This window comes from Narcine bancroftii, chromosome 11 (assembly GCF_036971445.1).
Source record: "Narcine bancroftii isolate sNarBan1 chromosome 11, sNarBan1.hap1, whole genome shotgun sequence".
Lineage (NCBI taxonomy): Eukaryota > Metazoa > Chordata > Chondrichthyes > Torpediniformes > Narcinidae > Narcine > Narcine bancroftii.
In genome coordinates this window covers 79055535-79072310 of record NC_091479.1, presented here as the reverse complement: position 1 = coordinate 79072310, position 16776 = coordinate 79055535, and the positions used below count along the sequence as shown (strand labels likewise).

The 16776-nt window shown below is 39.4% G+C and overlaps 1 protein-coding gene across 2 annotated transcripts in view; it reads left to right on the top strand.

Annotated features, from left to right (window-relative positions):
• mkrn1 (makorin, ring finger protein, 1) overlaps nucleotides 1-16776 on the top strand; it is a 77446-nt gene that overhangs the window by 52722 nt on the left and 7948 nt on the right. For both annotated transcript variants that reach the window (XM_069903599.1, XM_069903598.1), the window contains one exon: nucleotides 2928-3142. In XM_069903599.1, the coding sequence (XP_069759700.1) occupies nucleotides 2928-3142 (215 nt within the window). The remainder of the gene's footprint in view (nucleotides 1-2927; nucleotides 3143-16776) is intronic.

Below are 16776 nucleotides of genomic sequence, written 5' to 3'. Positions count from 1 at the left end.
CTAGAATATTCTTTTAGGTTGTTACAATTCTCCAAATGCATCATCTCAAGATCAAGTCTGACCAATTGACCAAACCATCTATTTTCTTGCACTCTAAAAGCTTTCCATCTTATTGTCAACAATGTATCTAGCTTTACATCATTTGCAAACTTCTTTTCATTCTTAATTATGAATATATATATTTCAAAAAGCATAGGGCAGATTATTAAACACTGTGTAACCCTACTGAAAGCTGACTCCAGTCACATATGCACATATCTATTAATATAATTTGATTTTGCCACTATGGAATTTTAGATCCAATTTGCCATGTTTCCTCTCTTTGGATCCAGTGGGGTTTGAATTGTTTAAACCAGACTGAGCTGTGAGACTGCTACTGAGGAACAAAGGGGTGAGGAAGGGAAAGCATTTCTTTTATTGTCATGTAATAATGCAAAAAATGTAATGTAATATACTTCAACATTTGCCTGCCCCAAGGCAAACAAGGATTTTTTTTTTTTGACAAAGGTGTCTTCCATTCCTGCACTTAAGATGCTTACAAACATGAGGACCCATCTTAAATTTATTATTTTTCAGTTGTATCCTTTAGATAAATTCCTTTATAACCCAAGGTAACCGCAGTTTCAGGACCATCACACTGAGCTCAGGGGACCCCAGGGCTGTGTGCTTAGTCCATTGCTGTTCACTCTACTGACCCATGATTGTGCAGCTAAACACACTTTGAACCACATCATTAAGTTCACTGATGGTACAATCATGGTGGGCCTTATCAGTAAAAATAAGGAGTCAGCATACAGAGATGAGGTGCATTCGCTAACGGACTGGTGCAGAGTCAACAACCTGAATCTGAACGTTAATAAAATAAAAGAGATGGTTGTCGACTTCAGGAGGGCCCGGGGAGGGGGGATCATGCTCCTTTGACCATTGACGGCTCAACCATAGTGGTCGTCAAAAGTATCAGGTTCCAGCGAGGAGATAGAAACTTTTTTACACTCGACTTGGTCATGTTCTAAAGTGAGACCTTTTTGAGTGGACTTCGGAAAATTTTTTTCAAACAGATTATTGGAATTCCATTTCCACAAAACCAAGAATTGTTTTTAATGGGAATAAGACCAAAATAATAATGATCTAAATATTAAGTTGAATTTGTTAAAATTGCATTGGCAGTGGCCAGAAAGTGTATTGCAGTTACTTGGAAGTCTGACTCCCATCTAGGTATGTCACGCTGGAATGCAGAAATACTTAGCTATGTACCCCTTGAGAAAATTACTTACAACCTAAGAAATAAGTATGACATATTTTCGCAAATACGGAGACCATATTTACAGATCTTAGGTGTAAATCTTGAGTTTCTTCCAGTCCTTGCGACCATGTTAACCTTCTCCAAAGAAAACAAATAATTAAATAACAAATTAAAATTGGTGGGGTGAATGGTGTTTTCCAGTGTCCTTTCTTTATTTTCAACTCTTTCTTTCTTCTTTTTCTCTTCTCACACACTTTCCTTCGGAGTCTTTGGGGTGGGTGGATGGGGGGGGGTGGTGTTGGAGAGTTTGGGTTACAACCATCATGCAGGATAAATTTGTCTAATTATGTATTTGTGTTTTTTAATTTTGTATTTGACTACATGTATGGTCTAAAAACTTTTAAATAAAATATTTTAAAAAAGAGTATCAGGTTCTTTGGAGTGCACTTGATGGAGGATCTCACCTGGTCCCTTAACACCAACTCCATGCCAAGAGAGCCCAGCAGTGTCTCTACTTCCTGCAAAGGCTGAGGAAAGTTTATCTCCCACCCTCCATTCTCACTCTATTCTCCAGAGGATGTATTGAGAGCATCCTGTGCAACTGCATCACTGCCTTGTTTGGAAACTACCGCCTCAGATCACAAGAGCCTGCAGAAGATAGTGAAATCAGCGGAAAAGATCATGAAGGACATCTACAACACTTGATGCAGGTGAAAGGCAATAAACATTATGAGGGACTCCACACAACCCTCACATAAACTATTTATCCTTCTGCTATCCAGTAGGAGGTACCGGAGCACTCAGGACCTTGCATCCAGATTAGGCAACAGTTGTTTTCTCCCCCAAGCCATCAGATTCCTGAATTTCAAGAACAATTGATAGTGTACCATGGACCTTTACTGTATATGTTTTAAATATTTTAATGTGTTTATCTTCTATTCTAACTTGAATTTATGTAAATATGGTCCATGGTCCTAAAGAAACACTATCTCATCTTTACTGTGTGAACATGGTAAATAACGATGACGACTCGAGATTGAGGACATCAGCACTTATGTGTAATTAAATTTTCTGGAACTGTTTTCTGTCTTGAGGTGGCATTAAAACAGTATGGTTTTTGGAGAATACTAGTTATAGCCTTCATCCTTTGACAATATACCTCTGGTGGACTTAAGGAACCATATTCAGAATACATGGATCCAATATGCTGGTGGAACCCTGATTGGTCTAAATAGTCTGGAGCTTTGCCTGAAATGAAATCTTGATGGACTACTCTTCTCCAACTAGGTAACATCTTTTGAGTTCATAATACCACTGCAACATAAAGCAAAGAAAGGTGAATGAGGAAGACTGTTTACTTTGGTGAAGTGAAGCCATCAAATGTTTGGCTCTTTCAAAAAAGTGCTGTAAATTATATAACATATTCAAACACATTTAATAGCTTGTGATTTTAGTTCATCTGTATGATCATAATTTTTGACACTTTTTCATTCACTCCTTAATTTTTCTATTTGCTCTTAAGCCAGGGTCTTCTGAAATGCTCTGAAAAATGCAGTATATTATGATCACATTTACTATTTTAGTTTGAATGTGAGGATTTGATTTGCACTTCTTAAATTTGTCAACTTCTAAAATTGCAATACTTTGTTCTCTTCAATTGAAGATGCTCTTTTATTCCCTACAGGATTGCATTGAGGCTCATGAAAAGGACATGGAACTATCTTTTGCTGTCCAGCGAAGCAAGGACATTATATGTGGCATCTGCATGGAAGTAATATATGAGAAAACAAATGCAAGTGAGCGACGTTTTGGAATCCTCTCCAACTGCAGTCATACCTACTGTCTCAATTGTATTCGAAAATGGAGGAGTGCTAAACAGTTTGAGAACAAGATTGTAAAGTAAGTCCCTATTAACTCATTTGGCTGTTTATGCACAATTAAATGAATTATTCAAAAAGAAAATAATGTGGGTGCTAGAAATATGAAAAAGTGCTGTTATTGCTCAATTGGCATATTTATTATCTGAAATCCAGTGAGTAGAACCATAACGTGCCTGATGGGAATGCAAGGTTCCATATCATATAAATGGGATGAAGTTCATTGCAAACTGTCAGATCTGCTGGAAGCCAATCTTTCATTGGAACAATACATCCGGAAACAACGTTTTAACGGGTGGTTTATCATTTATCGGATGGTCTCGCGTTAGGGTCTGTAATCTGGTTCATAGACCTAGCAAAGAGCCCTGTTAGGAGGTATGGAATTTTCCCTCTTAACCAAATATCCTGGTACGGCAGTGATGGCAAGATACAAATCTACAAATTGAAGGGCAGGAGTGGCCTTCTTTAACTTTGAGGAAGATAGAATTCCAAAGTCACTTAATTGAGGGGGTTGGGGGGGGGGGGGTGGGTGAGGAGAAGAGGAACTTGCCTCATCTATCTTAATTAGATTTGTATTTAAAGTTTAGATTGCAACTTTTAGTTGTACTTTCTAAGTTTTTGTTCGCTATGTCCACATTCTGCCAGGACGGTGCTGCTGGGAGCAGAGATACAGTGCTCCTGAGGGGTCGAACAGGAAAGTTCGACTGCCGACATATTCGTACACGCTTTGAATAGCCCGTTTAAAGGAGCTGACGGTAGTTTGATTTAAAATCCCGCTTCCGTGGGGTCTGGACCCAAGATGTCAGCAGCAACGAGGGGTTTCAGACTCCAGCAAAGGGGAGGACTGGCGCAGGGCACCATAAAACAGGGTGATCATCCCGTCTGAGAAGCAGCAGAAGAAATGACCCACAGGTTGGTGACAATGGCGGCAGACCAATTATGGGTTCTGCGGCTGAAGAACCCACACAGGCGGCGGGCAGCTGGTGACTCGAGGTGAGGAACCCATGGGTGCTGCTGGAGACTACTTTCAAGGGATTTGCACCAGGCTGCGGTCAGCTGGAGACTGGCACAACATCGAGGGCTGACGGGCCTGTACTGGTTGAAAGGTTACCAGGTATTGGAACTGGAATATGAGGGAGTGTGGAGGGCATTGAAGCGTTCCTAATGATATTAGAGTTCGAATCTGGAGCTCGAGTTTCCGATGGTTTGGACTGGACTCTGTATGGCTGTGGGAGCGTTGGAGGCGAATCCACACTTGGTGATTGTGGGGGGAGCTCTTTTTTTCTGACTGTAAGAAGCCTTTCATGCAATTTCTTCTGATGCTGAATCTGTCTCCCTTTCAGTAGGCAAGAGGAATTTTGTGTAATCGGACACTTTTTTACATGACAATAAATTGAATTATGATCTTTTAGGCATTGTGTAGGAATGGTGTATCACAGTGAGAGGATGAGGAAGCTATACATATTTTATTAGGCAAGTGAAGATTCTAATAGTCTCCTGATCAACCAAAAGTTTTGTAAATAAGTATATTTGCCTTCATGCAAACCAGTAGTATTTGTATTTTAATTGAGATATAAAGGTTGAAATTAGATAATCAAGTGGTTCATAAAAATGAACACTAAAATTACAGATACTTTTTGGGTTCTCTAAATATTCAGAGTAATTTGCATGGTGAATAGAATTGTGCAAATAGGAAATTAGGTTGGTATTTTACAAGTGAAATCAAGACGACTCCCTATGTCGTGAATAATTGGGCAATCGAGTTCAACAGTTGAAGACAAAGGAGTTGAAAAAGGAGTCTTAGAAGATCTCAGTGGATTGAGCAATCGAGTTGGCAGTAAGACAGGTTGGGGGGAGTGTTCATCGTTGGGAATGGGCTGAGTCAGAGTGGTAAGGCTTTGGCTCAATAGGCTTCGGCAAAAACAGGTAAGAGGCAAGGAATAGTCGGAGTTGAAGTCAAAAAGGGCCACTCCATTCGAGAAACTAAAGGATTCAGCAGGTAGGCCCAGGATAGGGCAGGTTTTTTTTATACATTATATATTTTGTTCATGTAGTTGTATGTAGTGGCAATGAAGTTTGACAACTTCATTTGTGGAAATCCATCGAGCTGAAGCTCATGACGAGCCGATTTAAGGAATTGGAGCTGGAGATAGATGATAATTTGGGAGGCAGAAGGGTTAACAGACAGGAGTCACAAGGACACTATCACACCTAGGAGGCAGGAGGAGGGTAGATGGGTGATGGTCAGGAGAGGGAAAGGGAACAGGCAGGCAGTGCAGGACACCCCGTTTACCATTTTGGATAGCTTGGTTGGGGGGGGGGGGTGAGGGGAACGACCTACCAGGGACAAGCCATGGAGATCAGATCTCTGGCATGGAGTCTGATCCTGTGGCTAGGATGGGAAGGGAGGAGAAGAGGTGAGCTGTAGTGATAGTGGATTCCATAGTTAGGAGCTTGTATAAGAGGTTCTGTGGAAGAGATTGAATATCCTCAATGATACTTTGCCTTCCTGGTGCCACAGTCCAAGATATCTCAAATTGAGTTCACAGCATTCTCAGGAGGGAGGGTAAGCAGTCATAGTCCATGTAGGGACCAATGGCATGGGTAAGACGTTTGAGGAGATCCTGCAAGAAGAATTCAGGGAGTTAGGCATTAGGTTGAAGGACAGGACTTCCAAAGTTGTGATCTCAGGATTGCTACCTGTGTCATGTGCTAGTGAGGATAATGCAGCTTAACATTTGGCTAAAGACATAGTGCAAGAAGGAGGGCTTCAGTTTTCTGGATTATTTGGCTCTCTTCCAGGGGAGTTAGGACCTGATCTGATGGGACAGTTTGCATCTTAACTGGAAGGGGACTAATATCTTTGTGGGAAGGTATGCTAGTGCTGCTCTGGTGGGTTTAAATTGGTAGGGGGAGGGGAACCAGAGTGGCAGAGCAGATAGAGGAGGGAAAAAATGATAAAATTGCATGCATCGTTAGAAGTCAACGGGTTGAATGTGGTGGATATGATCTCAGGTGCATTTTTTAAATTTTTTAAAAAATTTTTCACACTATGAACCATATTAACCAAAATACACACAAACATTTCCCTCTTGAATATACACAGTGACATTTTCTCCCCTTTTTTCCCCCTTCCCTCCCCTCTCTCCTTCCCACCCCCCCTCCCTACCAACTAACGTTCAACATATACAATACAATGAACCCATTAAACAATGTCATCACACAATGAAAATAAACAAGAAAATTGTGTCCTCTACGTTTACACACTGGGTCAGTTCATTTCGTCTTCTTCTCTTATCATTTTAGGGAGTGGAGGTCCGCGGTAGGCCCTCTCTGTTGTGTTCCCAAATTTATTCGAATACTGTGACTTTATTTTTTAAATTATATGTTATTTTTTTCCAATGGAATACATTTATTCATTTCTATGTACCATTGCTGTACTCTCAGGCTCTCTTCTGATTTCCAGGTTGACATTATACATTTTTTTGCTACAGCTAAGGTTATCATAATAAATCTTTTTTGTGCTTCATTCAATTTGAGGCCTAATTCTTTACTTCTTATATTAGGAGAAAGATCTCTGTGGTATGTTACTTTTTGTGATTTTATTTAATACCTGATTTAGATCTTCCCAAAACCTTTCCACTTTCTCACATGCCCAAATTGCATGTACTGTTGTTCCCATTTCCTTCTTACAGCGAAAACATCTATCTGATACTGTTGGGTCCCATTTATTTAACTTTTGGGGCGTGATATATAGCCTGCGTAACCAATTATATTGTATCATGCATAACCTCGTGTTTATTGTATTTCTCATAGTTCCGGAGCATAGCTTTACCCATTTTTCATTTTTTATCTTTATGTTTAGATCTTGTTCCCACTTTTGTTTGGGTTTACAGCTTATTACATTGTTCTCTTTCTCTTGCAGCTTGATGTACATGTTTGTTATAAATCTTTTAATTATCATTGTGTATGTAATCACATATTCAAAGCTGCTTCCTTCTGGTAAACTCAGCCTGCTTCCCAATTTGTCCTTTAAGTAGGTTTTCAGTTGGTGATACGCAAACATTGTACCATGAGTTATACCATATTTGTACTTCATTTGTTCAAAAGATAATAAATTATTTCCCGAAAAGCAATTTTCTATTCTTTTGATCCCTTTTCTCTCCCATTCTCTAAAGGAAAGGTTATCAGACCCCAAGATCACCATTTAAATGGTGATTCTTAAACTTTGTGAAATCTGCATTATTTATTGGCATCGCTTCACTTTTATTTGCATTGATCGTACGTACCCTGATATTTCTCCATATTCCTTCAATTTCTTATGTAATTCTTTTATTGATAATTCTGGTTCTGTTAGGTATTCTATGATGTCATCTGCAAATAGACTGATTTTATATTCCTTCACTTTTATTTTTATCCCTTTTTTATTTTGTTCTTATCAGTTCTGCCAATGGTTCTATAGCTAAAGCGAACAGTGAGGGAGATGGTGGACATCCCTGCCTAGTTGACCTGCTTAATTTAAATTGGTTTGATATATATCCACTTACTGTCACCTTCGCCAATGGTCCCTTATATAATGTTTTAATCCAATTAATATATTTCTCTGGTAGGTTGAACCTCTGTAGTACTTTGAATAAATAATTCCATTCTACCCTGTCAAAGGCTTTCTTTGTGTCTAAAGCAACCGCCACTGTTGGCGTCTTATTTCCTTGTACTGCGTGGAATAAGTTAATGAACTTACAGATATTGTCTGTTGTTCGTCTTTTCTTAATAAATCCAGTTTGATCTAGTTTTAGTATTTTTGCTACACAGTCAGCCAATCTGTTTGCTAATAGTTTAGCTATTATCTTATAATCTGAGTTAAGTAGAGATATTGGTCTATAAGATGCTGGTGTTAGTGGATCTTTCCCCGTCTTTGGTATTACTGTAATTATTGCAGTTTTACATGAATCTGGCATGATTTGTGTTTCTTCAGTCTGGTTCATTATATCCAGGAGAGGAGGAATTAGTAAGTCTTTAAATGTTTTATAGAATTCTATTGGGAGTCCATCCTCTCCAGGCATTTTATTGTTCGGTAGCTTTTTTAATATATCCTGTATTTCCTCTATTTCAAATGGTTTTATCAATTTGTTTTGCTCCTCTTCTTGCAATTTCGGTAGTTCAATTTTAGCTAGAAACTGTAATTTGTAAATATTAATATGTAATTTGTTTGTCCTTTTTCCTTGATGCCAATACCATTCTTTTAGCTTGTTCTGTTTTAAGCTGCCAAGCTAGTATTTTGTGCGTTTTTTCTCCTAGCTCATAATACTTCTGCTTCGTCTTCATTATGTTCTTCTCCACCTTATACGTCTATAGTGTTTCGTATTTTATTTTTTTGTCTGTCAATTCTCTTTTTGTTGTATCTTCCCTTGTTGCTTGTTCTTTTTCTGTACTTACTATTTCCCGATTGTAGTCCTTATTCATCTTAGTTACATAACTTATTATCTGCCCTCTGATGAAGGCTTTCATTGCATCCCATAATATAAATTTATTTTTCACTGATTCCGTATTTATTTCAAAGTACATTTTAATTTGGCACTCAATGAATTCTCTAAAATCCTGTCTTATAAGCAGCATGGAGTTTAATCTCCATCTCTATTGCTAATAACAGGGGTGAGTGATCAGATAACAATCTAGCTTTATATTCTGTTTTCCTAACTCTCCCTTGGATATGGGCTGACAACAGGAACAGGTCAATCCTTGAGTATGTTTTATGTCTACTCGAATGAGTATTCCTTCTCCTTTGGGTGTTGTCTCCTCCATATATCCAAAAGTTGCATTTTCTGCATTGATTTAACCATAAATTTGGCTACTTTGTTCTTTCTGCTAGTCTTTTGTCCAGTTTTATTCATCTTTGAATCCAAATTAAGGTTAAAGTCCCCTCCTATCAATATATTCCCCTGCGTATCTACAATCTTCAAAAAGATATCTTGCATAAACTTTTGATCCTCTTCATTAGGTGCATATATATTGAGCAAATTCCAAAATTCTGAATATATCTGACACTTTATCATTACATACCTCCCTGCTGGATCTATTATTTCCTCCTCTATTTTGATTGGAACATTTTTATTGATTAATATAGCTACTCCTCTGGCTTTTGAATTATATGATGCTGCCGTTACGTGCCCTACCCGTCTCTCCTTAATTTCTTGTGTTCCACTTCAGTTAGATGTGTTTCCTGCACGAATGCTATATCAATTTTTTCTTTCTTCAGTAAATTTAACAGCCTCTTCCTTTTGATTTGGTTATGTATTCCGTTAATATTTATAGACATATAGTTCAACATGGCCATTTCATACTTTGTTTACATCTCGTTCTGCTTCCACACCACCACCTTTCCTCCTTATCCATTTCCATTTCTCAGTTTTATTTTTTTGAACACACTGTATGACAACACTTCTAAAACATAAAATATTTCAACTATTCCCACATCTAAAATTCCCTTAACCCCAAGTGTCCACCCCCTTTCTGAGTAGCCCCTTGTCCCTTGCTGGGCAACCACAATTCCCCTCTCCATTCGGACTGCGAACCTGTTCGCAAGTGTCAACTGATTTCGCAGTAACTGTTATTCTCTCCCACTCAACCCCCTCTAGAAAAGATTTTTATCTTCACATTACAACAAAACACCCCCTCATTTCTTATTTTTCTTTTTATGTTTTAGTTATTTATTATTAACTTTTTTAAACCCCTCCTCTTTTTCCCCCTTCTCCCTCACTTCCTTTTTTTCCCCTTCTATACATTATTTTTACTTTATATGTAATTTGTCATCGTTCTTTGTTCTTGTTACATCTCTTCATCTCTCTTTCTGTCTTGCAGGCGTTCTGCAAATTCTCGTGCTTTCTCCGGATCCGAGAACAGTCTGTTTTGCTGCCCCGGGATAACTATTTTAAGCACCGCTGGATATCTTAACATAAATTTATAGTCTTTCTTCCATAGGATCGATTTTGCTGCGTTAAACTCCTTCCTCTTCTTCAGGAGCTCAAAACCTGTGTCTGGGTAGAAATTTTTTTTTAACCTTTGTATTCCAGTGGTTTTTTGTCTTCTCTCATTTTATTCATTGCCTTCTCCAATATATTTTCTCTTGTCTTGTATCTCAGGAATTTTACTAAAATGGATCTTGGTTTTTGTTGTGACTGTGGTTTCGGGGCTAATGTTCTGCGTGCCCTTTCTATTTCCATTCCTTCCTGCATTTTTGGCATTCCCAGGACCTTGGAGATCCATTCTTTTATAAATTCTTTCATATCTTTGGCTTCATCTTCCTTAAGGCCCACTATCTTTATATTGTTTCTCCTACTATAGTTTTCCATTATATCCATATTCTGAGCTAACAACTCCTGTGTTTTTTTAACTTTTTTATCACTTTCTTCCAATTTTCTTTTTAAGTCGTTCACTTCCATTTCTACCGCCATTACACGTTCTTCCAAATTTTCTAATCTTTTCCCTACATCTGTTAGGACCAGCTCTATTCTATTCACTTTTTCTTCTGAACTTTTCATTTTTCTTTTCATTTCACTAAATTCTAGTGTCAACCATTCTTTTAATGCTTTCATTTGTTCGTGAAAATTTTTAAAATCTATGTACTGTCCATTCATTTTACCTCCTATTCCTCTGTGCAGAGCTGCTGTTCTCCTTCTTCATCTTTCTGTGTCTGCTCTTGGGTTTGTGTCTTCTATTTCTCTTCCTTGTTTCTGTGTATCTTCTGACTTTCTTTTTGAGCTGCTTGTCTCAGTTTGTTGGGTATTTTTTTTCCATGGTGTCTTGATGTTGGTCCTCTTCTTCTGGGTTGGTTATCTGTTGTGTCTCTATTTAGGTGCATCTATTTCAATGCAAGGAGTATTGGAGGAAAGGCAGACAAGCTTAACGTGTGGATTGGCATGTGGAATTATGACAATGTGGCCATTAGTGAAACTTGGTTGGAGGAGAGGCATGACTGGCAAATGAATGTTCCGGGCTTATGCTGCTTTAGATGCAATAGAACGGGGAGGAGTGGTATTGCTCATCAGGCAAAATATCACAGCTGTGTTCGGGCAGGAGAGACCAGAGGGTTCATCTACTAAGGCTATATAGGTGGAGCTGAGGAACGGGAAAAGTATGACCATATTCGTTGGGTTGTATTATAGATTGCCCAATAGTCAGCAAGAATTGGAGGGGCACTGTTGAGAGATAACAGACAGTTGCAGGAAACATAGGCTGTGATTGTAGGAGATTTTAACTTTACATATATTGACTGGGACTCCCTTACTGTAAAAGGGCTGGATGGCTTGGAGTTTGTCAGATGTGTTCAGGAAAGTTTTCTAAATATATAGCGCAATACTGAATTTCCTATTGGGGAATGAGACAGGACAGGTGATAGAAGTATGTGTAGGGGAACATTTTGGGACAAATGATCATAATGCCATTTGTTTTAAGTTAATTATGGAGAAGGATAGGTCTGTGTCTCGGGTTGAGATTTTAAATTGGAGAAAGGCCATTTTTGAGGAAATAAATGATCTAGAATGCATGGATTTGATCAATTATTTTTGGGCAAGGATATTTGAGGTAATTGGAGGACCTTCAAATGTAAAATTTTGAGAGTACAGAGTTTGTATGTTCCTGTCAGGTTAGCAGGCATAGGGAACCTCGTTTTTTGAGGGATATTGGGGATTAGGTTCGGAAAGAAGAGAGGTGTAGTAGGCAACATTGAAACAAATGAGGTACTTGAGGAGTTTAAAAAATCAAGAAAAACTTCAAAAAACAAATCAGGAAGGCTAAAAAAAGACATGAGGTTGCTTTGGCAAACAACATGAAGGAAAATCCTAAGGGTTTCGACAGGTAGATTAAGAGCAAAATAATAGTAAGGGACAAAAATGGTCCCCTTGAAGATCAGTGGTCAGCTTTGATTGAACCAAAAGAGATGGAAGAGGTCTTAAAAGTTTTTTCCCCATTAGTATTCAGTTAGGAACAGGTCACAGAGTCATGGGAAGTAAGGAAAACAGGTAGTGAGGTAATGGAACGTAATGCAGATTAAAGAGGAGGAAGTGCTTGCTGTCTTAAAGGAAACAAAGGTGGATAGGAGGCAAGTGTAGAAATTACAGGTGTCCTGGCAGAAATATTTAAAATGTCATTGGCCATGGGTGTGGTGCCAGAAGATTGGAGGGTAGCTCATGTTGTTCCGTTGTTTAAAAAAGGCTCCAAAATTAACCCAGGAAATTGTAGGCCAGTGAGCCTGATGTCAATCCTAGGTAAATCATTAGAATGTGTTCCAAGAAATCAGATATACAATTATTTGGACAGCCAGAAACTGATTAGGGATAGTCAATGTGGCTTTGTGCGTGGTTGGTTGTGTTTAACCAATCTTAAGAGTTTTTCAAGGAAGTTACCAAGAATGTTGATGAAGGAAAGACTGTGGATGTTGACTACATGGAGTTTAGTAAGGTCTTTGACAAGGTCCTGCATGGGAAGTTAGGAAGGTTCAGACGCATGGTATTCTGGTGAAGTAGTGAACATGATTCGTCAATGGCTGGATGGGAGAATCCAGAGAGTAGTGGTGGATGATTGCTTCTCAGATCGGAGGCCTGTAACTAGTGGTGTACCTCAGGGATCAGTGCTGGGACCATTGTTGTTCTATATCAATAAATTGGATCAGCAAGTTTGCAGAGACATTAAGATTGGAGGTGTGACAGATTGTGTTATATTTTATATTGCATATAGATATGTTTTAAAGGAGATAAATTGTGGGTTTTTTAGTTCGGTCACACAGATACAAATACTTCAAAACAAATCTTATTAAAATGCTGAAGCTCTGCTCAAGCCAGACAGTCCAGGCTCCGAGTGCCTTTGCAAAAACTTTGAAGAATGCCTATCGACTTCACAAGTGTTAATTGGACATGCTGTGGAGTAATGGATTATTGCTTTTTGGAAAGCAGCAGATGAACGGACTCGAAGATTAGGTCCAGTGCTGCAGTCTGTCTGAATGCAGTTTGCTGTTCGAAGAGGGTCATGTGGTTTTGCAAGCAGAGACAGTTCAGCAACAGCAGCAGCTGGGACTGGAACAGGACAAGCTGGCAAACTTATGGAAAAACCCCATTATTAAGATGGGTTGTTAGTGCTTAGTTCAGCCTGTTCAACGCCCTCGTAGTCCATACAAGAGGAAATGGCTGGCTGTATAATGTTTCACTTGAAATAAGGGAAACAAAAATGAACTCTGTAGTGAACTGAAAGAAAGAGGCTATCATCTGGAAAACCCAGATGAGCCAAGTTTCTTTGGCAAGACGCTGAAGAGGCTGATGGGAAGGAAACAGTTTGTGTGTGTCCAAAGAACAACAAATCTCTCTCTGAAAACCGGAGAACCTTTCTTAGCGGTAACAATTTACCTTTCAAGCACCAAAGCCTGGTGAAATTCATAAATGTTAAATTCTGTGCACAGTATAAGAATTGCCTGATACTGGTGAACTTGGAGGAATAAGAAGTGAGATTGAACTGTGAATCAAAGAACTTTTCATTAGGGTATGGCAGCCTTTAGTTACACAGATATAATTACACCCCTTCTAAATAGAAGAGAGGTAAAAATCTGTATTCATAGTGGAATGATTAAGATAAATGAAGTTGGTCATGGCACAGATGATGTGCTCTTGTTTCGTATCTTTTTCATTTTACTTTGGGTTTATATTTGGTTCAAGGGTCAGTGACTCTAGCTTTACAGTTCTTTGCTTAATCTTTTCCTTTTGGTATTATGGTATGGGAGTGAAAGGAGAGGGGTTGGAGGGGAAAATTTGACTCTGTATGTAATATATCATTGCTGAGAAGATGTATTGGATTTGTGTGAGTCTTGGGAAATCAAAAATAAAATAATTTTTAAAAAATTGGTCACCTAACTACAGAAAATATATCAATAAAGGCTGCAGAGAAGATTTACTAGGATGTTGCCCAAACTTCAAGAATTGAGTTACAGAGAAAGGTTAAACAAGGTTAGGACTTTATTCCTTTGAGCATAGAAGAATGAGGGGAGATTTAATAGAGGTTTTTAAAATTATGAGTGGTAAAGGCAGAGTAAATGTAGATAGGCTTTTTCCACTGATGTTGGGTGAGATGCAAACCAGAGGACATGGGTTAAGAGTGAAAGAGGAAAGGTTTAGGGGGAACATGGGGGTGTGGAATGAGCTTCCAGCTGAAGTGGTTGATGAATGTAGGCTCAATTTTGACATTTAAAAGGAATTTGGACAGGTACATGGATGGGAGAAGTATGGAGGGCTATGGACTGGGTGCAAGACAGTGGGAATGGCAAAAAAAATGGTTTGACACAGAGTAGAAGGGATGAAGATGCCTATTTCTGTGCTGTAATATTTTATGGTTCTAATATTCATTAAGATGTTTACTTATACGAAATGGAAGTTCTAACTGTCATGTTCTGTTTATTTCTAAGCAGTATTGGCAAACGTGATTATAATGAAGATTTTATTTAGCCAAGATTCCTTATTAATGCTGTAAATCTTAGTAAAATATAAAGAAACTTGCAAGTTTCTAAAACACATGATATCATGCGTTATTGGTGGTACTTTAACTCTGGAACTGGAGATGCTGGCAAACAGAACCCTGGCCTTTGAAAATGATTCTGACAGTGAGCCAGACTTGTCCTGGAATTGTAACACAGAAATCTGTGTTCTCACTGATGCACCAGGGAGGAGGACAGCTCTGTGAATACAGAGCTGGAGGAAAAGAAGCATAGCATAAGGAAAGAGAAGGGTGGCCAGTGGCTAGCAGAAACTGGAGAAGACAATAGCCCATTTTCCACTGGCACATTGTCCCAGGAATTAACGGGGAATTTACTGGGACAGGGTCCAGTTGAAAAATAAAGCAGTCAGCGGGTCAGCATCAAATAATGTCCCTACTCGTAACCCTGACATCAGCTGATGTCAGCATGCCGATTAAACCAGTGGAGAAAGGACATGCAGAAACTCTGGAAGGTAGATGCTTCAATCCCCAAAGATAAATTGTGTTCAGTGGAAAAGCAGTCACTGTCTCAGTTAAAGATGGCCCAGTGGAAAAAGCACAAATGGCTTCCTATCCTGGGACACTGCATGGCCAATTAACTGGGATGCCAGTGGAAAAAGGGCTAATGTTAATTCCTCTGTTTGGAGGGTGTTAGACAGAATATGAGGTATTGTTCCTCCACTTTGAGGATGGTCTCAATTTGGCAGTGCATGAGACCATGGACAGAAATGTCTGCATGGGTATGGGATGGGGAATTGAAATGAGTTGACACTGGCTATTGAGTAGACTGAGCAAAGATGCTCAACAAAGTGATTTCCCAGTCTCTCAAATGTAGAGGAGGCCATAATGGGAGGACCGGATGTAGTACTTGACCCCCTGCAGATTCACACAGGAGGTGTTGCTTCACTTGGAAGGATTGTTTGGGGCCTTGAATGATGGTGAGGATGGAGGTGTGGGTTCAAGTGTAGCATTGCCAATGGTCACAGGAGTCGGTACCTCATACACACAATGACTAGTCGTACTAAGAGGGCAATATCTTGGACAGACTGGGAGATCACTTCACTTTTGCTCTTCCTACTATAATAACAGGGATGTCCCAGTGATAATTCCCCTCCCCATTCCTATGCCGATACGTCTGTCCATGGTTTCATGCACTACAAAACTGAAACAAACTGCATATTGGAGGAACAACATCTCCGTATTCCATCTGTATCCTCTACAATAGGGGTGGGAAACCCACAGTCCATGGGCTGGATCCAAATTATTCCAGTCTTCAACCCAATGTGTTCACCGGATCACCCTCAGCCGCTCCAACATATATTGTTAAACTGTCAGCCTTTGTCATCGGTGGCCCCGGGGACTGTGCACATGGGTTAAGCATCCCTCAACAAAGGAAATATTTAGTGGCTTTTTAAATGCCTCCTGTTCCTTCGGGGTCATGAACCAGGCAGCAAAATGACTGCGTTCATATTCACTGAAGTCTCTCCACATCGTTTTAATCAGGAATTGATCATCAAATGCATCACTTTCTGCCCCTGGAAAAATAACTCACCCTGACACTCCTAGGAACATACTTAGCCCTCAAGATGGCCCTGAGACAAGCTGTGCATCAGTGGCTAGCTGTCCTGCTCTTGGTCCTAGGCCACTCACCCACCAGTGAACATGGAGCCAGGCGACCAACAGGGTGATTGTTTCGGAACAATGCTGAAGCGCCCATTTCCCTGAGCTGCCGCTGCCACCCACTCCCCTTCCCCGCTCGGAAATGGGATTTACCTCGCATATTCATAATTGGAAAACACACCTAAGAATGCAGAGAAATTAAATAAAAGCGGGAGTGTTTTCTCTTTGTTGACTTTTGTTTTTTAATGACTAACTAGTGACTTGGTGTATTTCCAGATTTGAAGATGCCTTCCCTGACCTGAAATGCATCATCATATTAATTCCATTAATTCATTTATTTTATCTATTTATTTATTTCATTTATGGAAGCATCAGTGCGGCCCTGCCGTTCACCCATCCAGCCCGTGTGTGGTAAAAGGTTTCCTGCCCCTGCTCTACCATTAGTATTAACATCGACCTCTGGTTTCTTATCAAGTCCTCCCACCATCTCCCTTCTCTCTTTCCCTATCTCTATGACACTATTCC